General features: G+C 42.5%; 1 protein-coding gene across 5 annotated transcripts in view; it reads left to right on the forward strand.

Annotated features, from left to right (window-relative positions):
- SLC4A4 (solute carrier family 4 member 4) overlaps positions 1 to 22,000 on the forward strand; it is a 363,163-nt gene that overhangs the window by 31,347 nt on the left and 309,816 nt on the right. For 2 of the 5 annotated variants that reach the window (XM_027544701.1, XM_027544703.1), the window contains exon 2: positions 21,906 to 21,979. In XM_027544701.1, the coding sequence (XP_027400502.1) occupies positions 21,907 to 21,979 (73 nt within the window). In that variant the 5' untranslated portion in view covers position 21,906. Of the gene's footprint in view, positions 1 to 17,012; positions 17,097 to 21,370; positions 21,569 to 21,905; positions 21,980 to 22,000 lie in introns of those variants that run through there. The other 3 variants (XM_027544702.1, XM_027544699.1, XM_027544700.1) reach the window with 3 other exon arrangements.

Raw genomic sequence — 22,000 nt, forward strand, 5'->3', positions numbered from 1 at the left:
TTACCTACATCCCCTTGTCACTTCTATTTTTAATTTTTCCTTTACTCTGATGTTTAAAAATTGGCATTTGGGATCATTTTCAACATTTTCCAAGCCTGAAAAATTACACAAGCCAGTCTGTGTTTCACAGGGTGACCACCTTTCAAAAATATTCCGCTGGCTTATTTCCAGTCCTCAGGCACTTTTCCAGTGAGTCGTCTGAGTGTTATCAACCAGTTGTGACCTCTGGCATGTGAAGAGGGTGCAGGCTGATGACCTCTCTCCTTGCTGCCCCTGCGGGTCACTTAAGGTTTAGAAGAGGGAAACTCTCTCTTGTTTCTGGCTCCCAAGCTGGGGCTCATAAGTTTGGAGAGATTTTGGAAGAACTGCCTGGTTATTTATTCCTCCTGTTCCATGCAGGGATGGAGGTGTGGCATGAGGGCATTGGAATCAGGCAGAGCTGGGTTTGAATTCCCTCTCTGCTAGTTGTTAGCAAATGCAACCTTCATGAACTTGTGCCTGTCTAGGGAAAGTTAAGGACCTTCCTGTGTAATAAAACAAGCTGCCTGGGTAGACTGCAGATCTATGACCAGCACCTATCATGCAGTGTGCTTTTTAAAAACAAATTATTTGTCCTTTGTACTGTTTGATTTTTAAAAAATGTTATTTACTTATTTAGTCTGTGCCGGGTCTTAGCTGTGACACCTGGGATTTTTGTTGCAGCATGTGGGATCTTTAGTTACAGCATGCAAAATTAGTTGTGGCATGTGGGATCTAGTTCCCTGACCAGGGATCAAACCTGGGCCCCTGCAATGGGAGCAGTGAGTCTTAGCCACTAGACTGCCAGGGAAGTTCCCAGGGTGCTTTTGTCTATATTATCTTGTAAGTTTCCTGCAATTGAACAAGGTAGGTATTATTCCTAAACCCATTTTTCAGATGAGAAAATTGAGACTTAAAGAATTAATAACTTGAATTACTTTAATTCATAAAATATTATTTTCTTTATTGAAATATAGTTGATTTACAATATTAGTTTTAAGTATGTAACATAATGATTCAATATTTTTATAGATTATATTCCATATAAAGTTGCTATAAAATATTGACTCTTATTTCCTAGGCTTTACAATATGTCCCTATAGATTATTTATTTTACACATACATCCCCTACCCATATTTTACCCCTGTTCCTTCCTTTTACCCATTGGTAACCACTAATTTGTTCTCTGTATCTGTGAGTCTGCTTCTGTTTTGTTATAGTCAATCGTTTGTTTGATTCTTTAGATTCCACATGTAAGTGATAATGTATAGTATTTATCTTTATCTGGCTTATCCACTAAGATTTATAGCCTCCAGGACCATCCATACTGTTGCAAATGTCAGAATTTCATTCCATCCTTTTTATGGCTGAATAATATTCCATTATGCATACATCTTTTTTGTCACATTCATCTGTTAATGAACACTGAGGCTGTGTTCTTGGCTGTTGTAAATAAGGCTGCTATGAGCACTGGTGTGCATGAATATTTTCAGATTAGTGTTTTCATTTTCTGTAGATTATACTCAGGGGTGGGATTATTGGATCATATGTTCGGTAGTTCTATTTTTAGCTTTTTGAGGAACTTCCGTAGTGGCTGCATCGTTTTACATTCCCACCAACAGTGAATGTACTGTTTCCTTTTTTTCTATCCTTGCCAGTCTTTGTTGTTTGTAAACTTTTTGATGACAGCCGTTCTGACAGGTGTGAAATGATACCTCATTGTGCTTTTGATTTGTGTTCCTCTAATAATTAGTGATCTTGAGCATCTCCTAATGTACCTGTTGGCTATTTTTATTTATTCTTTAGAAAAATGTTTAGGTCTTTCACTCATTAAAAAATTTTTTTTTTGGCTGTACGGGGTCTTCGTTTTGGTGCATATGTGTGAGCTTAGTTGCCCCACAGCATGTGTGATCTTAGTTCTCCAACCAGGGATTGAACCCGTAACTCTTGCATTGGATGACGGATTCTTAATCACTGGACCACCAGGGAAATCCCTCATTTTTAAATTGGACTAATTTTTTTATTTTAGAGAAATTGTGTGTGTGGAATAAGGTCCGGGGAACCAGAACTGGACAAACAATACCACTTTTAAGTTTGCCCAGACGTCCAAGTTTCTTCCCTTAAGTAGGCTAATCCTGACTGAGAGTGAATGTTTCTGCTAGTGTATGGGCCATCAGTGCCAATGACAAAACAGTGCAAATCAATAGTGTGATGAAGTGATAAATGATTTGGCTATTAAGAAAATGGCATCTGTATAGGTTAGCAGGTAGTTTTTAATCTATGGGTGCTTATTATATGCTTGCCTTTCAAAGCCCATTGTAAACAAAAATGAAGGTCTCTATGAAGGTCACTTCATTTTTTAAGAAAAACTAAGATCATGGCATCTGGTCCCATCAATTCATGGGAAATAGATGGGGAAACAGTGGAAACAGTGTCAGACTTTATTTTTTTGGGCTCCAAAATCACTGCAGATGGTGATTGCAGCCATGAAATTAAAAGACGCTTACTCCTTGGAAGGAAAGTTATGACCAACCTAGATAGCATATTCAAAAGCAAAGACATTACTTTGCCAACAAAGGTTCGTCTAGTCAAGGCTATGGTTTTTCCTGTGGTCATGTATGGATGTGAGAGTTGGACTGTGAAGAAGGCTGAGCGCCCAAGAATTGATGCTTTTGAACTGTGGTGGTGGAGAAGACTCTTGAGAGTCCCTTGGACTGCAAGGAGATCCAACCAATCCATTCTGAAGGAGATCAGCCCTGGGATTTCTTTGGAAGGAATGATGCTAAAGCTGAAACTCAAGTACTTTGGCCACCTCATGCGAAGAGTTGACTCATTGGAAAAGACTCTGATGCTGGGAGGGATTGGGGGCAGGAGGAGAAGGGGACGACAGAGGATGAGATGGCTGGATGGCATCACTGACTCGATGGACGTGAGTCTGGGTGAACTCTGGGAGTTGGTGATGGACAGGGAGGCCTGGCGTGCTGCGATTCATGGGGTCGTGAAGAATCGGACATGACTGAGCGACTGATCTGATCTGATCTGATCTGATGAAGGTCACAGAAACAGGCAGTGATCAGCTAGGCATGATCAGCTAACCATCACTTGCTCTTAGCTCGCCTTTCCTACTGTTGACTCTTAGTTTTACAGAACTGTAAGCACGGGTAGGCAGACTTACGAAGGTCTCCATCAAGGCTGGAATGTAGTAGTGACAGTCTGACTTGCACTATTTTTGACTCTTTTCAGCTTGGCTGCAGCTAGTAAGCTGGGAGGACTGTAAAAGGACTGTAAAAGCTACAGGAGGACTGTAAAATCTCCAAATGGAGATTGGAGAGAAAGTCATCATTACTTCTAAGACTCTTCTTGGCGAAGGGAATTATCTTCTGCTATTTAGATGAAGAAATAATTCTTCCTTTTAACCTAGTGGTTTGTGAAATTGATTCAAGTTGATAAAAGTTCACAAGCAAGTCCCAGATCTCCAGAGAGGAAATGTTATGACACTGAATAGGTCTTTAAGAACTGACTGGTGTTTTACTTTGGTCTTTAGCTATCATGTGTTTATCCAGATAATTGATTTTTGGGATAAGGAGAAAAGCAAATTTAGAAAGTTGCCTTAGACAATATGTGTATGTAATTTCTTCTTGGAGTAGGTTTGTCTCAACTGATTGTAGTTCATTTATTTGTGATTATCTATTAAAGATAACACTGATATTTATCCTCTAGTTTCAGTTATTTGTTTAATGCCCTTTCTAACCAAATGCATACTGCCTCCTACTCATTTTTGGAATGCCATCATTGAATATGGTTATTTGAAACTCAAAATGTATTTTTTTGATAGAAAATAATACCAGAATGATGCTTGGGGTTCCATTCAACACCACTGAAACCTATTTTACCCATTCTGTACCTAAAACACTACTTTGGTACTGCTGCTGCTACTGCTAAGTTGCTTCAGTCGTGTCTGACTCTGTGTGACCCCCATAGAGGGCAGCCCACCAGGCTCCCCGGTCCCTGGGATTCTCCAGGCAAGAACACTGGAGTGGGTTGCCATTTCCTTCTCCAATGGATAAAAGTGAAAAGTGAAAGTGAAGTCACTCCGTCGTGTCCAACTCTTAGCGACCCCATGGACTACAGCCCATGAGACTCCTCCATCCATGGGATTTTCCAGGCAAGAGTACTGGAGTGGGGTGCCATTGCCTTCTCCGACTTTAGTACTATACAGTTATTAATTATTTCAATACTATTAGCTGATAATCTATGTGGATTCCATTATTATGTAACCTTGACAACTGCTTACATCTTCATGTCTCACTTTCATCATCTGTAAAATGGGGATATTAATAGCACTTATTTCATGGACTAGTATTAGGTTTTAAATTATTCATACAATGCACTTATTGTATTAGCTTTTATTATTATTACTATAATTTGGCCACATTTGCAGTAAATAGTTTTTTGTGAGTTGTCTTTGGAACCTAACCAACAAATGTAATATTATTTCTTTGGGAAAAAATAGGTGCCCTGTATTTGGCAAGAAAGGAATATTGTGTCACCAGGACATACTTCCGCTTTCTCCCTGTACCTCGCCTAGCAATAGAAGGGACTGTGGTGGTTTTGGATACTTTCTGTTCTTCCAGGATCCCAAAGAATGCTCATTGTCCTGTGCTTGAACATCATTCATTTGTACATACAGGCAGCCCTGACTTTCATACCTTCAGCTTTGATGCAAACTATGTTTTAATATACAAACAGCACCCCCCACCCCAGCTGGTAATTGCTGTTTCCCGTTGCGCTTGTGTTCTTTGCACTCAGTGAGGAGCTGGAGGGAATTTGCAGAGGCATCTCCTGCAGCCCGTGGTTCTGTTTTGTCAATGTCACAGGTTTCTTTGCACCTCAGTGTTTGTTGCTACAGATATATGGATGTTTTGTTGCATTTTGTGTGTGTGCTCAGTCCTGTCTGACTCTTTGCAACCCCATGGACTATAGCCTGCCGGGCTCCTCTGTCTGTGGAATTTTTCAGGCAAGACTACTGGAGTGGGTTGCCATTTCCTACTCCACAGGATCTTCCCGGCCCAGGGATCAAAACTGTGTCTCTTGTGTCTCCTGCTTGGCAAATGGATTTTTCTTTACTACTGTGCCACCCGGGAAGTTCCTGTTGCGTTTTTAACATGCAACTTTAACACAAATGAGGGGAAAAATTTCAAAATGCTGATGCTTGTATTAAGAAACATAAACATACCATAAACTTTGTTTTGTTTTGACTAAGATGAAATTACTGGGCATGATAAAGTCACTCCAGTACTCCTTGGATGAGAGCCTGTGGATTAAGGTGTGAAGGAAAAGAAAACACACGTTGAAATCTTCCTATACATTTTAATTTATTATGTCTAAAATGAGGGACAAAAATGTGGACATTCGAGTTTATAATAATCTTTGGGAAAGGAACTGTCTATATAACTTGTGAGTATATTCGTTACAACTTTTCTATTAATACATGTTTTCTGGAAGGCGTGAGGGGCTGCTGACCCAAAAGATGCAAAGAGAAGAGAGTTCCCCTGCCCAATTTTGGCTCCTCTTTTCATATGTTTTTTTTCCCCTCCCCCTGGGCCTGCCCTGTGTAAATTGGACTAGCCAGGAGTGCTATTTATTTTGCCTGAGTTCCTCACTCCAGTCCTCGGACCTTCCTTTGTTCTATTTTCGTGGGCTTTTCCTTTGCTTGTCTTTTAGCCACTGCCATTCTGGACTCCTTTTTCCTAGTCTAACTGCCTAAGAGTATGATGATCTCTAGGTTCATCCATGTTGCTGCAAATGGCATTATTTCATTCTTTGTTATGGCTGAGTAGTATTCCATTATATATATATTATTTATTATTCCACTACATATGTATACACACATATATATATATATACCCCACAACTTCTTTATCCATTCCTCTGTTGATGGACATTTAGATTGCTTCTAACAGCTATTAAATAAAGACATTAAAAATACAACCCCAATCCCATTATTATACCTAATGGAAATTAATAGTAATTCCTTAGTATCATCTAATACCTAATTAATATTCAATCTTTCTTAGTTGTCCCCTCATTTTTTAAAAAATGATTTGATTGAGTCAGGATCTCAAATTGCATATTGCATTTGAGAGTTACATATGGTAGATTCCTTTTCAATCTACCAGAGTAAAAGAGGGTGTTTTTAATTTGAGAGTACCATGCTTCTTTGGGATGGCCTACCCCTTGCTAAGAATCCACTAGAGCCAAATAAGCATTTCTTCCGCCCTTAGGCAAAGGATGACACACTGAGGGCATTTACCTTAAAATACAATAGATATTAACTAAGGAATTTGCAATCATTCTCTGTCTTTCCTATTCTCACAAAATTAATCCAGAAAATTTACTGTTAAAGACAACTTTAAATATATGTCTTTATTATGTAAAACATAGATTTGAGTCACGGGTGTTAAAAAGCCACCAACAAATCAATTCCATGCTGTTCTCTTTACACGTAGGTATTAGTCATCTGCTTTGGCATCTTCTAACACTGAGTTGCCATCCCTGGGGCACATTTAGGTAGGTGAGGATTCAGGTGGCAACTGCAGAAGTCATGAACTTTGAGGCTAGTTTGCAGAAGTTAATAAAGATTATATGAATATAAAGTTAATGCAGATCAGCCGGAGTTCAGAGGACTGACCCGAGGCGGAAGTCAGTGCACAGGCTCTGACCGCTGGGGATCCTGTCTTCTCAGGTGGGTCTGCACCTGAGAAGGGGCCTGGCTGCTGTAGGAAGCTGCCCTGGCAGACCTGCTGGTAACTTTCGTGCTATGGCTCCTGGAAGACCTTCTGGGTAGAATCAGGTTCCAGGAAGGGCCTTCATGAAGATGTTTATTTAATGACAGAGATTTAAAAAGTAAAGAAGACTGTAAGCTTGAGGAAATATCACGGCTGCTCAGAATCCCCCAGTGGTTTCTAGTTGCTCAGAGTAAATGGCTAAGCCCTCTGAGTAGCCTCCCAGGCCACGGTGGCTGCTCCTGTGTTAGCTCTCTCTCTCTGGACTTGATTCCCAGCCTGCTCTGCTGTAGCCACTGGCCTGCTTGATGTCCCAAGAATCTGCCACTCTCCTGCCTCAGGGCCTTTGTATTTGTTTTTCCCTTGAATAATTACTTGCTCATCTCCTTCAAGTCTCTGCTCAAAGTGTCACTGAGCGAGATCTCTCCTAACTGCCTATTTAAAACTGATTCCCATTGTATCCCATCCCTCTAGCTCCCCCTAAATCTCTTCCTTTCTTACATTTTTTCCCGTAGCAGGATCACCTTCTAATGTATTATGCAGTTTACTTTTAAATTTTCCTTCTTGCCTGTTTTTCCACTATGGATTTATCCTTAGTGCCTAGAATAAGGGCTATTCATAGGAGACACTCAATTGGTTCAATGAATGAGTAGATGAGTTAAACTTTGGGAAAATTTGATCACAAGTATACACTGAGAGATTCCTTGAGGAAACTGAAGGATAAACTTTGAAAAGTACAGTAAGTCTACTTCATATGAATGAGTTCTGTTCTGAGAGCATGTTTGTAATTCCAGTTTGTTCTTAGGACCAACACAGTTAGCCTAAGTACCCAACTAGCACAATTGGCTGCATAGTACTGTACAGTAATAAGGTTATAACACTTTTAAATACAAATAATACATAAAAAACAAATACACAAAAAATAAAACATTTTTAATCTTACAGTCCAATACTTTGAAAAGTGCAGTAGTACAGTACAACAGCTGGCATACAGCAATAAACTGGTGGGAGGTGGTGGAGCTGAAGGATTGTCAGCAATAGGAGGTGGAGGGCAAGCTGCAGTTTCACTCATGCCTGACATTGACACACAGGTTCTGGTTCCTTGCTTGATTCAACTCTATCTATAAAGATACTGTACTATTGTACTCTATACAGATCTGTACAGTAAACTACATAAGAGCACAGCTACTTGCAGAGATGCACACATGTTTCGGTGTACACCAGACACGTGAATTAACTTAATGTCATTGGACACTCAAATGCATATTCACATGTGATTGGACATGCTAATGCATATTCATGTCTTTGAAAGTTTGCAACTTGAATGTTTGTATGCAGGGGACTTACTGTATTGTGGTAAGAGACATTTTGGTAAGGGAATGGATTAGAGAAGTACTTTCATTGTTCATGTAACAGTGAGCAGTGCTTATATGTTTAAACTTCATGTTTATGAGATAAAGTTTTTCTGCTTAGTAGTATAGCCCACATGGGAAGTGATGCATTCTTCTGACTTTTGATACAGTAGACCCTTTTGGCTATTTGCTGGTAGCCCTGAAGGGTCATACCATGTAGTCATTTGTGCTCTGTAGAGATGCTCATGGTGAGCCCTGTGCTACTGGTGAACCCAGACTGAGCCTGGCAGATGGCACACCCCCGGAACTGCAGGTCATCCTGATATCCCTCTTTTCCTTGAGTTCAGAAACTTGTACAGTTACACTTGACCACATATTATATCAGAAATTATATGTTACCATGTTATTTGTGAGTTTGAACATTTGCAGAATAGGATTGAGAGGAGGAGTTTTATGAATGTCTTGGGTCTGCATACTCTGGAGGTATTCTGGTGAGTCTGCTGTTTCTCCAAAGATCTGTTTAATCTTTGTGAGCCTGGATTCCTGGAGAGTTTGAAACAGATCAGTCAAATTAGGTGAAGGGAGGCAGCATGACATATAATGGCTAAGAGCACAGACTTGGAGATCTAGACAACCTGGGTTTGAATCCTGACTTTGACAATTATTAGCTGTGTGACTTTGGTAAGTTACTTAATCTCTCTGTGCCTCAGAGTTCATGATGATAAAAATGATACATACTTCACTAGACTGTTGTAAAAATTAAATGAGCTAATAATATTTGTAGCAGTTACAGCAGTGACTGGCACATAGTAAGCTTAACCTCAGTGTTTATTAAATAAAGATATTTATTTGGGAAGCCTGTCATAGGGTCCTTCAACTTTTGGCCAGTAGGTACACCCAGATAGGGTAAGAGGTGAGTGTAAGTGATAGAATCTGAAGTTATGAGAAGGCATATTGAAGTTAAGTAAGATAAAAAAAGATTCTTGAAGTTGATCACTGATGGACATCCGTTAGATTAGTTATGAAGGGGTATAGGAGAGTGCTTAAGATAAACTTCCTGCCTGGGTCTTAGCTTACTGTGTGATTTTGAGTAAATTATCAACTTAAAATTACAATTCTACATGGGTATGTTGAAAGTGTTTACCTTATGGGGTTGTCATGGGGATTGAATCAGACAAGCATTGTAAAGTGATGAGCCCAACACTTGGTATGTAGTAGATGTTTTAAACATGGGACTTTTGAAAAATTAATTGATAATCAGAGTCCCTATCCTCAGTCCCACATTGTTATAGGTATTGAAATCTTATAACTAGAACCTTCAGCCCCATCCTGTTATTAAGCCAGCTGGGCACAATTTTACAGCATCACGAATGAAATACTCCATGTGTGACGCTTAACACAGTGCCTGGCATGTAACAAGAACTCAGTAGAATGCCAGGAGCCTCATCCTTGCCACCTGTTGTGGTGGCTCAAGATGGAAGATGTGAATGAGGTGACTGCCACTCAGGTAGAGGTGGGAAGGGAAGGCTGTTTTCTTCAGGGTCAGCTCTTGGTGTCAGAGGTGGGAGGTCACGGGCTGTACCTGCTCAGCTGCCCTCCAGCTGACTCCCAGCACTGTGTCCCGGAACAGACGCCTACTCTGGAGTTCCTGTCCACCTGCCAACCTGGATCTAACCTGAGGTCACTGTAAAAGCCGGACTGAATGTCTGCCAAATCACAGACTCAGAGGAGAAGTACGAAATTAACTCTGGTTATCTGGGCTGTCCCTGTGCTAATTACTATAGATAATTAACATTGACTATGTATAATTTTAAAGTTAGGCTGCAATTTCCAGAGCTCAAAGTTTATGTTGACATTTCAAATCCTAATTTCCTTTTGCAGGTATTTGCTATCCAGCGTCTTTATTGGTTTACCTAAACACATTACAGAGTTTTATTTGTTCAGTTGCAGGTTGAGGAACAAAATTGAGCCTTCTCTTTATTTTCTTGGGCTCCAAAATCAGTGCAGATGGTGACTGTAGCCATGAAATTAAAAGACGCTTGCTCCTTGGAAGAAAACCTATGATAAACCTAGACAGCATGTTATAAAGCAGAGACATTACTTTGCTGACAAAGGTCCATCTAGTCAAAGCTATGATTATTCCAGTAGTCATGTATGGATGTGAGAGGTAGACCATAAAGAAAGCTGAGTGTTGAAGAATTGATGCTTTTGAACTGTGGTGTTGGAGAAGACTCTTGAGAGTCCCTTGGACTGCAAGCAAATCCAGCCTGTCTCCTAAAGGAGATCAGTCCTGAATATTCATTGGAAGGACTGATGCTGAAGCTGAAGCTCCAATACTTCAGCTACCTGATGCTGAAGCTGAAACTCCAGTACTTCAGCTACCTGATGCTGAAGCTGAAACTCCAATACTTTGGCCACCTGATGCAAAGAACTTGACTCATTGGAAAAGACCCTGATGTTGGGAAAGATTGAAGGCAGGAGGAGAAGGGGATGACAGAGGATGAAATGGTTGGACGGCATCACCGAGAATATGGATATGAGTTTAAGCAAGTTTCAGGAGTTGGTGATGGACAGGGAAGCCTGGCGTGCTGCAGTCCATGAGGTCGCAAATAATTGAACACAACTGAGTGACTGAACTGAACTAAACTGATGGCTTCTCATGCTTCTTCTGGATTTTTAAAGCAGTTTAAGCTGTGATTTAAGTTTGTTCATTTGTAATTATTAAGCAGATATTTGCTTTGAACCTATTGTGTGACAGATCTAGATACTGCTTAACTTTAATAAATTAAAAAAATTATTTATTTTTAAAATTTTTTTCAAAAGTAGACAAAGGGAAATTCTCTTGATTTTAATTTTACATATTTCTGTGCAATTATAATTATAGTCTATAGAAAGGGTTAAGTTCTCAAGTTAGGTAATAAGGAGAAAGTTAAATAATTAGGATTATTTAAAAAAAAATCTCATAATTCACCCACAGACATAACATCATTCAGGGGATATAGCATAGCCTTTTCCTCACTCTTTGGAGCAAATCGCTGTTTTGACAAGTGATTAAAAGTTAGCTTGTAAATGGGGTTCATGTTTGGAAACTACACTCAGGTCTTTGCATTTAGAGATATGTTAGTTCCAAACATGTGTGTGCTGTCAGTGTACTCCTTCCTCACTTGTTTTTTTTTTCTCCCAAAGTACATATTTTATTTTCATAGAGTAGTGCAAGTGGAACATGAGTAATGTTGTAATCCAATTTAAATGTCATCATGTGCTGGCCATCTGTCCTGGCCATGGGTGATAGCAGATGTGGTTGGCCTTTATAAGGCAAAGTCATAGATATAGCATCCCGGGTTAGTTGACTGATTGATCCATTCATTCATTCTTCAACATTTAAAGAGGAAATGGCAACCCGCTCCAGTACTCTTGCCTGGAAAATTTCCATGGACTAAGGAGCCTAGGCTATGGTTTTTCCAGTGGTCATGTATGGATGTGAGAGTTGGACTGTGAAGAAGGCTGAGTGCCCAAGGATTGATGCTTTTGAACTGTGGTGTTGAAGAAGACTCTTGAGAGTCCCTTGGACTGCTAGGAGATCCAGCCAGTCCATCCTAAAGTAGACCAGTCCTGTGTGTTCATTGGAAGGAATGATGCTGAGGCTGAAACTCCAATACTTTGGCCACCTCATGCGAAGAGTTGTCTCATTGGAAAAGACCCTGATCCTGGGAGGGATTGGGGGCAAGAGGAGAAGGAGATGACAGAGGATGAGATGGCTGGATGGCATCACTGACTCAATGGACATGAGTCTGAGTGAACTCTGGGAGTTGATGATGGACAGGGAGGCCTGGCGTGCTGCGATTCATGGGGTCACAAAGAGTCAGACACGACTGAGCGACTGAACGGAACTGAATTGAAGGAGCCTAGTAGGCTACTGTCCACGGGGGTTGCAAAGACTTGGACACGACTGAACAACTTCACTTTCACTATACTATGTGTAGTGACTGTGCTTGAATCTGGAATTAGAAAGACTTCAGAAGGATGGTATTTGCTCTCAAAGAGCTTATACGGTGGTGCAGAAGTCTGCCATGATGTGTCCGAGGACAGTTGTGTGAGGTTCAGTGATGGTGATGTTCTCTGTTGTACATGCTCCATGAGAAGCAGACACATTTAACGAGCCAGTGAAGAATGGGGAAAGGAGTGTGGCTTTTTTGGGGGAAGGGTGTGTCTAAGAATGTAGAGAGTGTTCTAGAGAGTAGGGTCTAGAAGAATGGGTTAACCAGGGCAATGTGTTATTTAGAGGAAACAGCATGTCCACAAAGGCATGGTAGCCTAATCCGGGAGTGGGATGGTATGGAGAGTGGCAGGAACTCTGTGTAGAAAGCTCATGATAAGTCTTCAGTTCCATGTTGAGCAGTTTGAACTTCATCTTCAATGTAATGAATGATCTTTAAAAGGAGAATGATACCAGACTGTGTTCTCTAGATGGATGGATAAGTGGGGAGTGAGTTCAGAGCCAGGAAGACCAGTTAGAAACCATCGGTGGGAGGGCAGGTAGCAATCCAGTCATGATACACTCACTTCTAAGCCTGAAGTTGGCGTGTTGCAGGGTGGGTTTCCAGCTATCGAAGCCCTTTTGATAGGGCTGTCTTCCCTATCGAATGGAAGAGTTGCTTCCCTTCTTCCCTTTACTCTGCCTTCTTTACACGACAGCTGGTTCAGTCTGGCTCTTGGCTGGAGACCTGGCAGTGAATTCGGGGGACAGGATGGACGTGCTCAGAGCCATCCTCCTGACTCCTGAAGAGAAGTCCCAGTCTTTCCATTCTTGCCACCCCCCTCTCTTAGGATCTTTCTGTTTTCACTCCAGAGCCTTTGAGGAAGGACAGTTGCAAGTTATGAGTTGAGAAGGGAGCCTCCGTTTCCTGTCCCTAACAGTCAAAACTCCAGGAAAACTTTCACTGGGCAAAGTGCTGAATTTTTGACATAGGAACTCTGGTCAGAAGCTGTAACATATGGTAGTCAGGAAAACAAGTAGATCTACTCATTAAAGTAAATTAAATGATGTAAGGGTAATTCAGGCTTCCCTGGTGGCTCAGATGGTAAAGAATCTGCCTGCAATGCAGGAGACCCAGGTTCAATCCCTGGGTTGGGAAGATCCCCTGGAGGAGGGCAGGGGATCCACTCCAGTATTCTTGCCTGGAGAATCCTATAGGCAGAGGAGCCTAGTGGGTTACAGTCCATGAGGTCTCAAAGATGTCAGACACGACTAACACTTCACTTCACTTTTCAAGGATAATTCAGGCGGGTGTCCCATGGGGTCAGACGAGCTGTTCCCTTTTCAGCACAAAATACCCTCTCCAGCACATTCTGCTTTCATCTGTCACCAGTCCTGAGCTTCCACGCCCTTCCTCAACTCAGAGTCCCTGTCTCCATCCTGCTACTAGTTCTTTAAAAAAAATTTTATGTATTTATTTTGCTGCACCGAGTCTTAATTGCGATGCGCAGGATCTTTGATCTTTATTGCTGCATGTGGGGTCTTTAGTTGTGGCATGTGGCATCTAGTTCCCTGACCAGGCACCGAACACAGGGTGCCCCCCACCCCATGCATTGGGAGAGTGGAGTTTTAGCCCCTGGACCACCAGGGAAGTCCCACACCACCAGTTCTTTTCTTGTCCTTTATTGCTGAGCCTGCTCCAGCAAGGAAGTTCCTTTCAGAACTCAGTCAGCCATCTGAAGACAGTGTAGGAGACTGTCCCCAACATGAAGAAGATGGGAGAGAGGAGTTTGATACCCAGCCTTGAGGGGCAGTTCATTGCTGGTCTCCCCAGTTGATACTCCCAGGCATTTGCCCATGGGGACAGAATTAAAGCCTTCGGGATTGTAGGCCTGTTAGTTACTATACTTTCTGGGTCCTTGAAGCCTTAGATTTAGATTCAACTAAAATTAATTAAATTTATTTACTCTGGGAACATATTTAATCCCCTGAATCACTTATCAAGTGTTTAGGGTCATTTTTAAGGACAATTGAAGTGAGTGGTTAGCTAACTCTCCCAAGGTTACAGTTACTAAAGTGCATGTCTGGGATTTGCACCATTTTACTTGATTCTGCATATGTGTGGATGGACCAGCTTCTGTAACTAACCATCACGTGAAATAAAGTTTAAAAAAGCAGATTTGCAGATGAGCTTTTTTAATTGAAACTTTTATTGAAACAAATATAGATTCACATGTATTTTTAGAACTAATACAGAGAGATCACTTCTATATGGCTAGTATTACCTCACTGTTAACTTTTTGCAAAACTTTAGTATAATATCACAACCAGGATTTTGGTATAATATCACAACCATGATTTTCTGATCACATATAATGCAGTTATTCAGATTTCCTGTTGGTACTCATTTCTTTGTATATGTGTGTATGTTTTCTGTTCTGTATAGTTTTATTACCTGTGTAGATTCATGTATTCATCACCACAAGTGAGATGCCTAACAGGACCAAGTCAGCAAGGAGTTGGATTTGAAATTTCCAAATCTGTTTTCTGTCACCTTTTTATAACAACAAACACCACCTCTGCCATCTCTGTACTCTTGTCACACTAACCTGCCCTTCGTATCTAAATTTTGGTCATTTCAAAAATACTGCAGTTCATAAACCAGAATTACGTGTGGTGTGATCCTGTTCGGGATTCAGTTTTCATCTTTTATCCAGTCTGCAGTCTGGTTTTGTGAGGGGCTGTCATCCCTTTCTCCCTGGACCGGGGCCTGTGTATTGATGCATTTACAGCCTGATGAGGCATCCCCGACTTGATGGACATGAGTTTGAACAAGCTCCGGGAGATGGTGATGGACAGGGAAGCCTGGCGTGCTGCAGTCCATGGGGCCGCAAAGAATCAGACACAACTGAGCGACTGAACTGAACTGAGGGCCCTCGTGAACTCTGCTGAGGGGACCTGTTTGGCTTTGTTGCCTCCTGATTGCCGGGGCTCGGCTCTGCTATTAGTCATCTTTTGGGTTTGCCACACTGAAGTTTCTTTTCCCCAGTAGGTATTTCCAGAGCTCCAGCAGTCTCCACGGTTAAGCCAGCGCCCGCGTCCTTCTCTTTCCTCCCTGTGGAAGCCAAAGGCCTTCTCAGCACTGGTGGGGACTGGTGAAGTTAGGAAGGAAACTGTTGCAACTTTTCCTCCGCTCCTGCCCTCCACTTCCCTGTAGTGAACACGTGTGGCCGATAGATGGCAGTCTTCTTTGCAGCGCTGGGATTGCTGGCCCCTGTTGCCTGTGCTTTTAGAGAACTAACTGATGCTGTTCTTTACGTGTGTGTTGAAAACGTGGAAAGCAGATTTTCCAAAACAACAAAGACACCAATAAAACACTGTGTGGTTTCCAAAGTTTGAAAACATTACACTGGCAAATGATTGGCGATGCTAATGATTCCCCTCTTCTTGGAGATGATTTGAATAGGAAATAGAATTCGGAGAGATGTGTGTGTCTGTGTGTATGTGTGTGAGTGTATACTTGTAAATGTCAGTACTGGTGGCTCCTGAAAAAGACCTGTGAAAATACCAATTTTTTTTTGCCTCTCACGTGATCTAACCAGCTGAGAAGCAGGGGCAACCTGCATTGAGCTCTGAGACTTGAGACGAACTCCTTGTACCCCTCAAGGAAAGGCCCTTACACACAGTGTAAATATAAATTTACAGCAGCAACAAGTAATAACAATGATAATACAACTCTTCACTTCCTGGTACTTGTCCACTCCCCTCCGTGCGTCACTTTGGTGTGTGCGGGCATGTGTGTAAACATTTGCTGTGCATGGGAAAGCTGTTGTAAAGTGAGAGATTACGGGGTTCCCTGGCTCTTGTAAACAGATCAGGCTAGTGAGGATAAAGTGAGATGAGTTTAAATATGAGGTTAAGTAGTAAATTTTAAGCTGTACGCATGGAAAAAACCAGTGGTGTTGAGCTCAGATACAGACGTATGAACAACTGGAGCTACTCTGCTCCTGAGGGTGCTGTGCATGGTCTGGTGCCTTCTTGAAAGCAATCAGGAAGCACCAGTATTCATTCGATCCCCGTGCAGCTAAGTGGAGAGCAGGGTGTGGAGGAGAGGGGCTGGCAGTGGGAGTGGGCATACCAAGGTGGAAGGGCTGCTTTCTGCTTCTCTGGGTCTGAGCGGTGCCGCTGCTGTGACCCTGCAGCTGAGAACATAGCCGCATTCTGGGGGGTGACAAGGGAACATGTGGCTCCACCTTAAGCAGCAGCCTTTTTGCTGCTAGTGCATCCTTTGGCAAAAGCCCTTGCTTCGGAGGAGAAATGCTCTGCATAAAGTTATAACCCTGAAACCAGATGCTGTTACTATAGAGACGAGTGAAATGCTACCGTGGGAGGCAGAACCCGGGAGGGGTGAGAGAAGGGAGGTGGGAGGGCAAGTGAGGCGAATCTAAAGGCTAGCACACAGAGACCTTCAACCTTTAGCAGCACTGTGACGGGGCATGCTCGCATTCTGAAACTTGCGTGCTGGCGGCCTGCCACTTGCTGACTGGCTGAGTGGCAGCTGCATGCGCTGTGTGGACTAGCTGGTGAGCACGTTGGCAGTTGGCGAGGGCTCTAGGGCTGGGAACTCAGAGGGGTGGAATGTAGATGGGTGCCCAGGGCCCAATGGCCGACAGTTTTGCACAAATGTTTCTCGTGCCAGGCTTAAGTCACCCTTACAAGCCTGTGCAGTGATTAGGACCGGCTGTTGAGGGCCAGTCTGTTTGGCAGCTGATTTGACATGGGTTACAGTTAAATCACTTGCAGCTCCCAGCATAACAGAGGATGGGAGAAGCCCCACATTGGGTATGTGGATTGCTGGGGGAAGGGGTCTGACTTCTGCTGTCAGACGTCCTGCTGAAGGAAGGCAGTGTTGGCCCCGCATGGATTTTATACTGACTGGTATGACCCTTCTCCCCGTGATGCTGGTGAGAAGCTTCCAAATCTATTCTGAACTTTGCCTCATGCTGACGACAAGAGCAGCCTAGGGAACTGTTTAGAAGCATGCTCCCTCCCTTCTTTGTTTTCAGCAAGTGCAGTTGGTGTGAAAGGAACATTTTAGCGTAGATTTTGGGGGCCTGATTAGGAACTAGAGGAGTTCATTTCTTCCTACTGATAGAGGGAAAAACTGGTTGGGTCAGACGGGGCATTTTAAAAGATATCTCTGTCTTACTAATAATAGCAAGCAACTGCTGAGAGGATTTGGTCTCGGGTGGGGTGTGCACAAACCCCAACAATGGACACTTGTGGTATAAAGATGGAAGAAAGCTATAAAATCCCTGAATTCTGTGTCAAAGCCGAGATGTGCCAGGCTGCACTTGCTCTTGACAAGGAAAGGGCTGCTCTGGGCATGCAGGTTCTATATTTTCAGTTTGCATTTTCCTTTGCACTTTTTACAGGAAGGAGGGTGCTTACAGATGCTCCGCACTGTCCACCAGAAAGAACTAGGTTTCTAGTTACTTGCTATGTATAGTCTTGGAGGGAATGTGAAATATGTATCAAAGAGCCAACGAATGCCCCTACCATTATGCTCCCTCTAACCCGGAGCCTGTGCACAGTGCTTCAGTCAGGCTGGATGGTTTTCTCCGCCTAGGAAGTGATTTTGGCATTAAAGCTTGTCTAGTCTCCTTTAGTTGTTACTGTTGACTTCCTTCACTTCTGCTTTGATTGTTTGTTGTGTGCGATTTGGGGAAGAGCTTAGGTGCAAAAGCTAACCTTTTCATTTAGGAAATGTGTGAAAAGTTAGTAAATGGCTTTGGGACCAGCTTGGTTAGTGGTAGGGGTGCAGAAATGACTATAGGAAGTTGTGTTGGATTCTGTAGGTTATAGGACCAGAAAGCGTGCACTTTGAAAAGAAATGTGGGCTACACTACTCTTTGTTTCCTGAAGGGGAGATAGTAAGTACTAGGAGTGTAGATGCAATAGTACAGGATCCAGTATTTTGTTGTTTCCAGGGTCTTTTAAGGAGATTTCTCCATTAACCTGTCATCTTCATCGAGGTCTACAAATGCTGTATTACTGGTGGGTTCTTGCTCTTTGGATCAGCCCTCAGATTGCTAGGGGACGTCTTCAAGAAGGCAGATGCGATTACACTAGAGCCTCTGTCTCTTGTCTTGCTCATCACTGTATCTCCAGTGACCAGAAGAGCCCCTAGTAGGTACTCAGCAAATATTCACTAATGAATGAATGGAGGATGTCAGGGAAGAGAAAAGGGGATGATTGAATGCTGTCTGTGTGTGTCTAGCACTGTGTATGGTATGTTTCAAGTGCTTTGGTCATCATCACCAATGGCCTCCCTATTGCCAAACCCCTTTTTATTCTGATTCTTTCTGAGCCTCTCAGTAGCAACACTCTCTTTTCTCAGCTTCCTTGACATCATTGTTTCCTGGTTTTCTTCTTACCTCATTGACTGCTTTTGTTCCTCTGCTCTGCTTGTAAATGTTGGCATGCCCGGCATGCCTGGCACTTGGTCTTATGTCAGCTTCTCTATTTCTGCATTTTCTTCCTGGATGATATCATCTAGTAATAACTTCAGACACCAGCTTTATTCATTGATTCCCAATTTTTATCCCCAGCCCTCGGCTCCTGAGCTCCAGACTGACCTCTAGTTGTGTGCCTGACAGTTCCTTTTTCATATATAATAAGCATCTCAACCATAACCTTTCCAGAAAAGAACTCTTGATTCCTTCCTTGAAATATGTTTTTCCTGTACTCTTCCCTGGGCTCCTGAGATAGTTTCTTAGTCTCTTTTAGTGAGGAAACATCCTGACTAAAAGAAACTGGAGACTTAAGAGATGCAGTTTCCATCCTTGGGTTGGGAAGATCCCCTAGAGGAGGAAATGGCAACCCACTCTAGTATTCTTGCCTGGAAAATTCCATGGACAGAGGAGCCTGGTGAGCTACAGTCCATGGGGTCGCAATGAGTTGGACACAACTGAAGTGACTTCACACGCATGCGTGAATTTTTCACTTAACAGCCAGAGCGGTCTTTTAAAAGACAAAGCAGGTCAAGTCCCTTTCCATCTGAAAACTCTTCAGGGGCTGCCATAACACCTAACATTCTAATTGCTTACTGTGGCCTGCGTGGCCCTGATTCTTTCCACATTGTTACTTCCCAGTGACCTTCCATCCCTCTGCCCAGTCCTTCTGGCCTTACCCTGTTCCTGAAACATGCTAAACTTCTTCCCCCTTTAGGGCCTTTGCATTGCTCTTCCCTTTGCTTGGAATATTCTGCCCCCAGATTGTTAAATGCCTGGTTCCTTCCTATCATTTTTGCCTCTGCTCAGATGTCACCTTCTCAGAAGCCACATCTGAATCACCTTATGCTAAGTAGCCCACTACCTTATTATTTTTTTTTCCTGCATCGCACTTACTGATATCTAAGATTATCTTGTTCATCTATTTATTATTAGTTTCAGAGGCATTTTGCCTGCCTTATTCAGACATGTGTTCCTCTCCCTCCAAGAGTACCAGTTCCAAGAGTGGCAGGAATGTAGCAGACATTAAATAAATATTTGCTGAATTGGTGAGTATGTTGGATAATTTAATTTTCATGGAAAACAGAGGCTCAGAGAGGCTGGTAACTGATTTGACCTCTCAAGTCTTCACAGCATTTTCTTTTTTACTGTGATCCTGTTTGCTGACCCATTTCCTGTTTGCATTTAGTTTTATATTTTTAGAGTATAGAAAAGGAAAAAGATGAACTGTGTGTAAGAGCCATATCCCAGAAGAAAAGATTCTTCAGCTTTCCAAAGTAATGAGTTTCTTTATGGCATTGTCCGCCAACCAAGGTTAGGCAAAAAAGAAAAAAGGAAAGAAGACAGGAAAGAAACATAACTTTATTAAACATGTCATAGGTGCTAGGACAAAACTGAGTGCTTTCTCCCATTCTGAAGGCTGTCTTTTCACCTTGCTAATAGTTTCCTTTGATGTGCAGAAGCTTTTAAGTTTAATTAGGTCCCATTTGTTTATTTTTGCTTTTATTTCCATTGAAACATGTAAAATATCATGTATGAAACGAGATGCCAGTCCAGGTTCAGTGCATGATACTGGATGCTTGGGGCTGGTGCACTGGGACGACCCAGAGGGATGGTGTGGGGAGGGAGGAGGGAGGGGGGTTCAGGATGGGGAACACATGTATACCCGTGGTGGATTCATTTTGATGTTTGGCAGAACTAATACAATTATGTAAAGTTTGAGAATAGAATAAAATTAATTAAAAAAAAAAAACTGAGTGCTTTCATGTGTGTTACCTGATTTTAATTTCAAAGCAATCCCACATAATTGATATTATTACCTCCAATTTCCTAGATGGAAAAACTGAGGCTTAAAAATTTGGATACTTTGCTCCAGGTGATACAGGTACGAATAGGCTTTTTAAACTGGTGTCTCCCTGACACCAGATTTCTGACTTTTTAAGCTCAGATGGTTGCTTTGTGAGATGGAAATGCTCCTGAAATAGAAAGGAAGAAAAAGTGAATTCAGTGCATCTCATATAGATGATAACAAATATGAGAAGCACAAGAATAAGTTACAAAGACAATATGGAAAACAGACCCACAGGATTCAGTGCCCGAGCACATAACTGGATGAATAGAATACAGAGTGAACATTTGGTTCTCTGGCGGGGCTCATGTATGGTATGACATAGAGCAGCTGTCCCCAGAGAAAGTTCTTTGTTTCTAGACCGGTACGACAGTAGCAGCATTTGAGCAATTTGAGAGTTCTTTCTGCTTTCACTATAAATAGAGTTCATGGAATTCTGTATGTCAAAGTTGATGCAATGAAAAGGAGTCACCGAATATGGAAATCCACCTTACCTCGTTCTATAAACCAGAGACACATTTGGCATTGGGAGGCTGTACAAACGCTGTCATTACTTGGATGGATCCTGAGGTCTTATTTAGCCTAGGAAATTGCAGAGTAGATCCTATTATGTAAGGAGACAGGAGGGCAGCATAATATGGTTACAAAATGCAGCACTTCATGCCCTTCAGGGAAGAGTTAACAGGGCAGATATACATAGACAGAGACGTGCGATAAGAATGTGGAAAATGAATGAATGGGTGGCATATATATGTGACTGTTGCTGAAGCCGGGGTTGCTGGATAATCCTCAGATGTCAGATTTCCGTAAGGCCAACATGTGACTCAAAGCTTGCCACTCAACAGAGAATACTGGGCTGTGCTGGTATTAAGAGGCTGGCTGGAAGCTAGGCTCCCACTGTGCAGTAGCCTAACTCCCTGTCGCTTTCTGTGTGTGGGTGGGTGTGCATGTGTGCGTGTGTGTGTGTGAGGGTATACATTTTTATGCAGTGGGTGTTTAAAGAGCTAAGCACTGAAGCTGGATTTCCACAAACGACCATCACGAGCACTCCAGGCACACCAAACTTCCTCTCTTGGTATTTTTTTTTTCTTTTCGTCTTTTTTTTGGGGGCAGATCCCAAAGGGGAGAACCCCCAACATCCAGCCTCCAGGATTGAAATGATTTTCTCTTACCTGTCCCTGCGGGGGCCCTGTCAAGGTTAGAACGGAAGCTATGTGGGACCGGCATATTCTGAAGCACCCGATGAGAGGAGCTGAAGGAGCGAAGGAGCAGCAGACACCAAAGGAAGAGGGACTCTGCCCTGTTAACATGAGCAGCAGCTTGCAGGTTCACCTGCCCAGAAGCTGGGCTACGTCCAGTGGCTCCCTCAAGGAGAAGTCTGAGCATTCTTTTTTTCTTTTTTATTACTATAGGATGGAGGATGAAGCTGTCCTGGACAGAGGGGCTTCCTTCCTTAAGCATGTGTGTGATGAAGAAGAAGTAGAAGGTGAGTTTGATGGGCCTGGGG

The sequence above is a fragment of the Bos indicus x Bos taurus genome, chromosome 6 (assembly GCF_003369695.1).
Source record: "Bos indicus x Bos taurus breed Angus x Brahman F1 hybrid chromosome 6, Bos_hybrid_MaternalHap_v2.0, whole genome shotgun sequence".
NCBI classification, from domain to species: domain Eukaryota; kingdom Metazoa; phylum Chordata; class Mammalia; order Artiodactyla; family Bovidae; genus Bos; species Bos indicus x Bos taurus.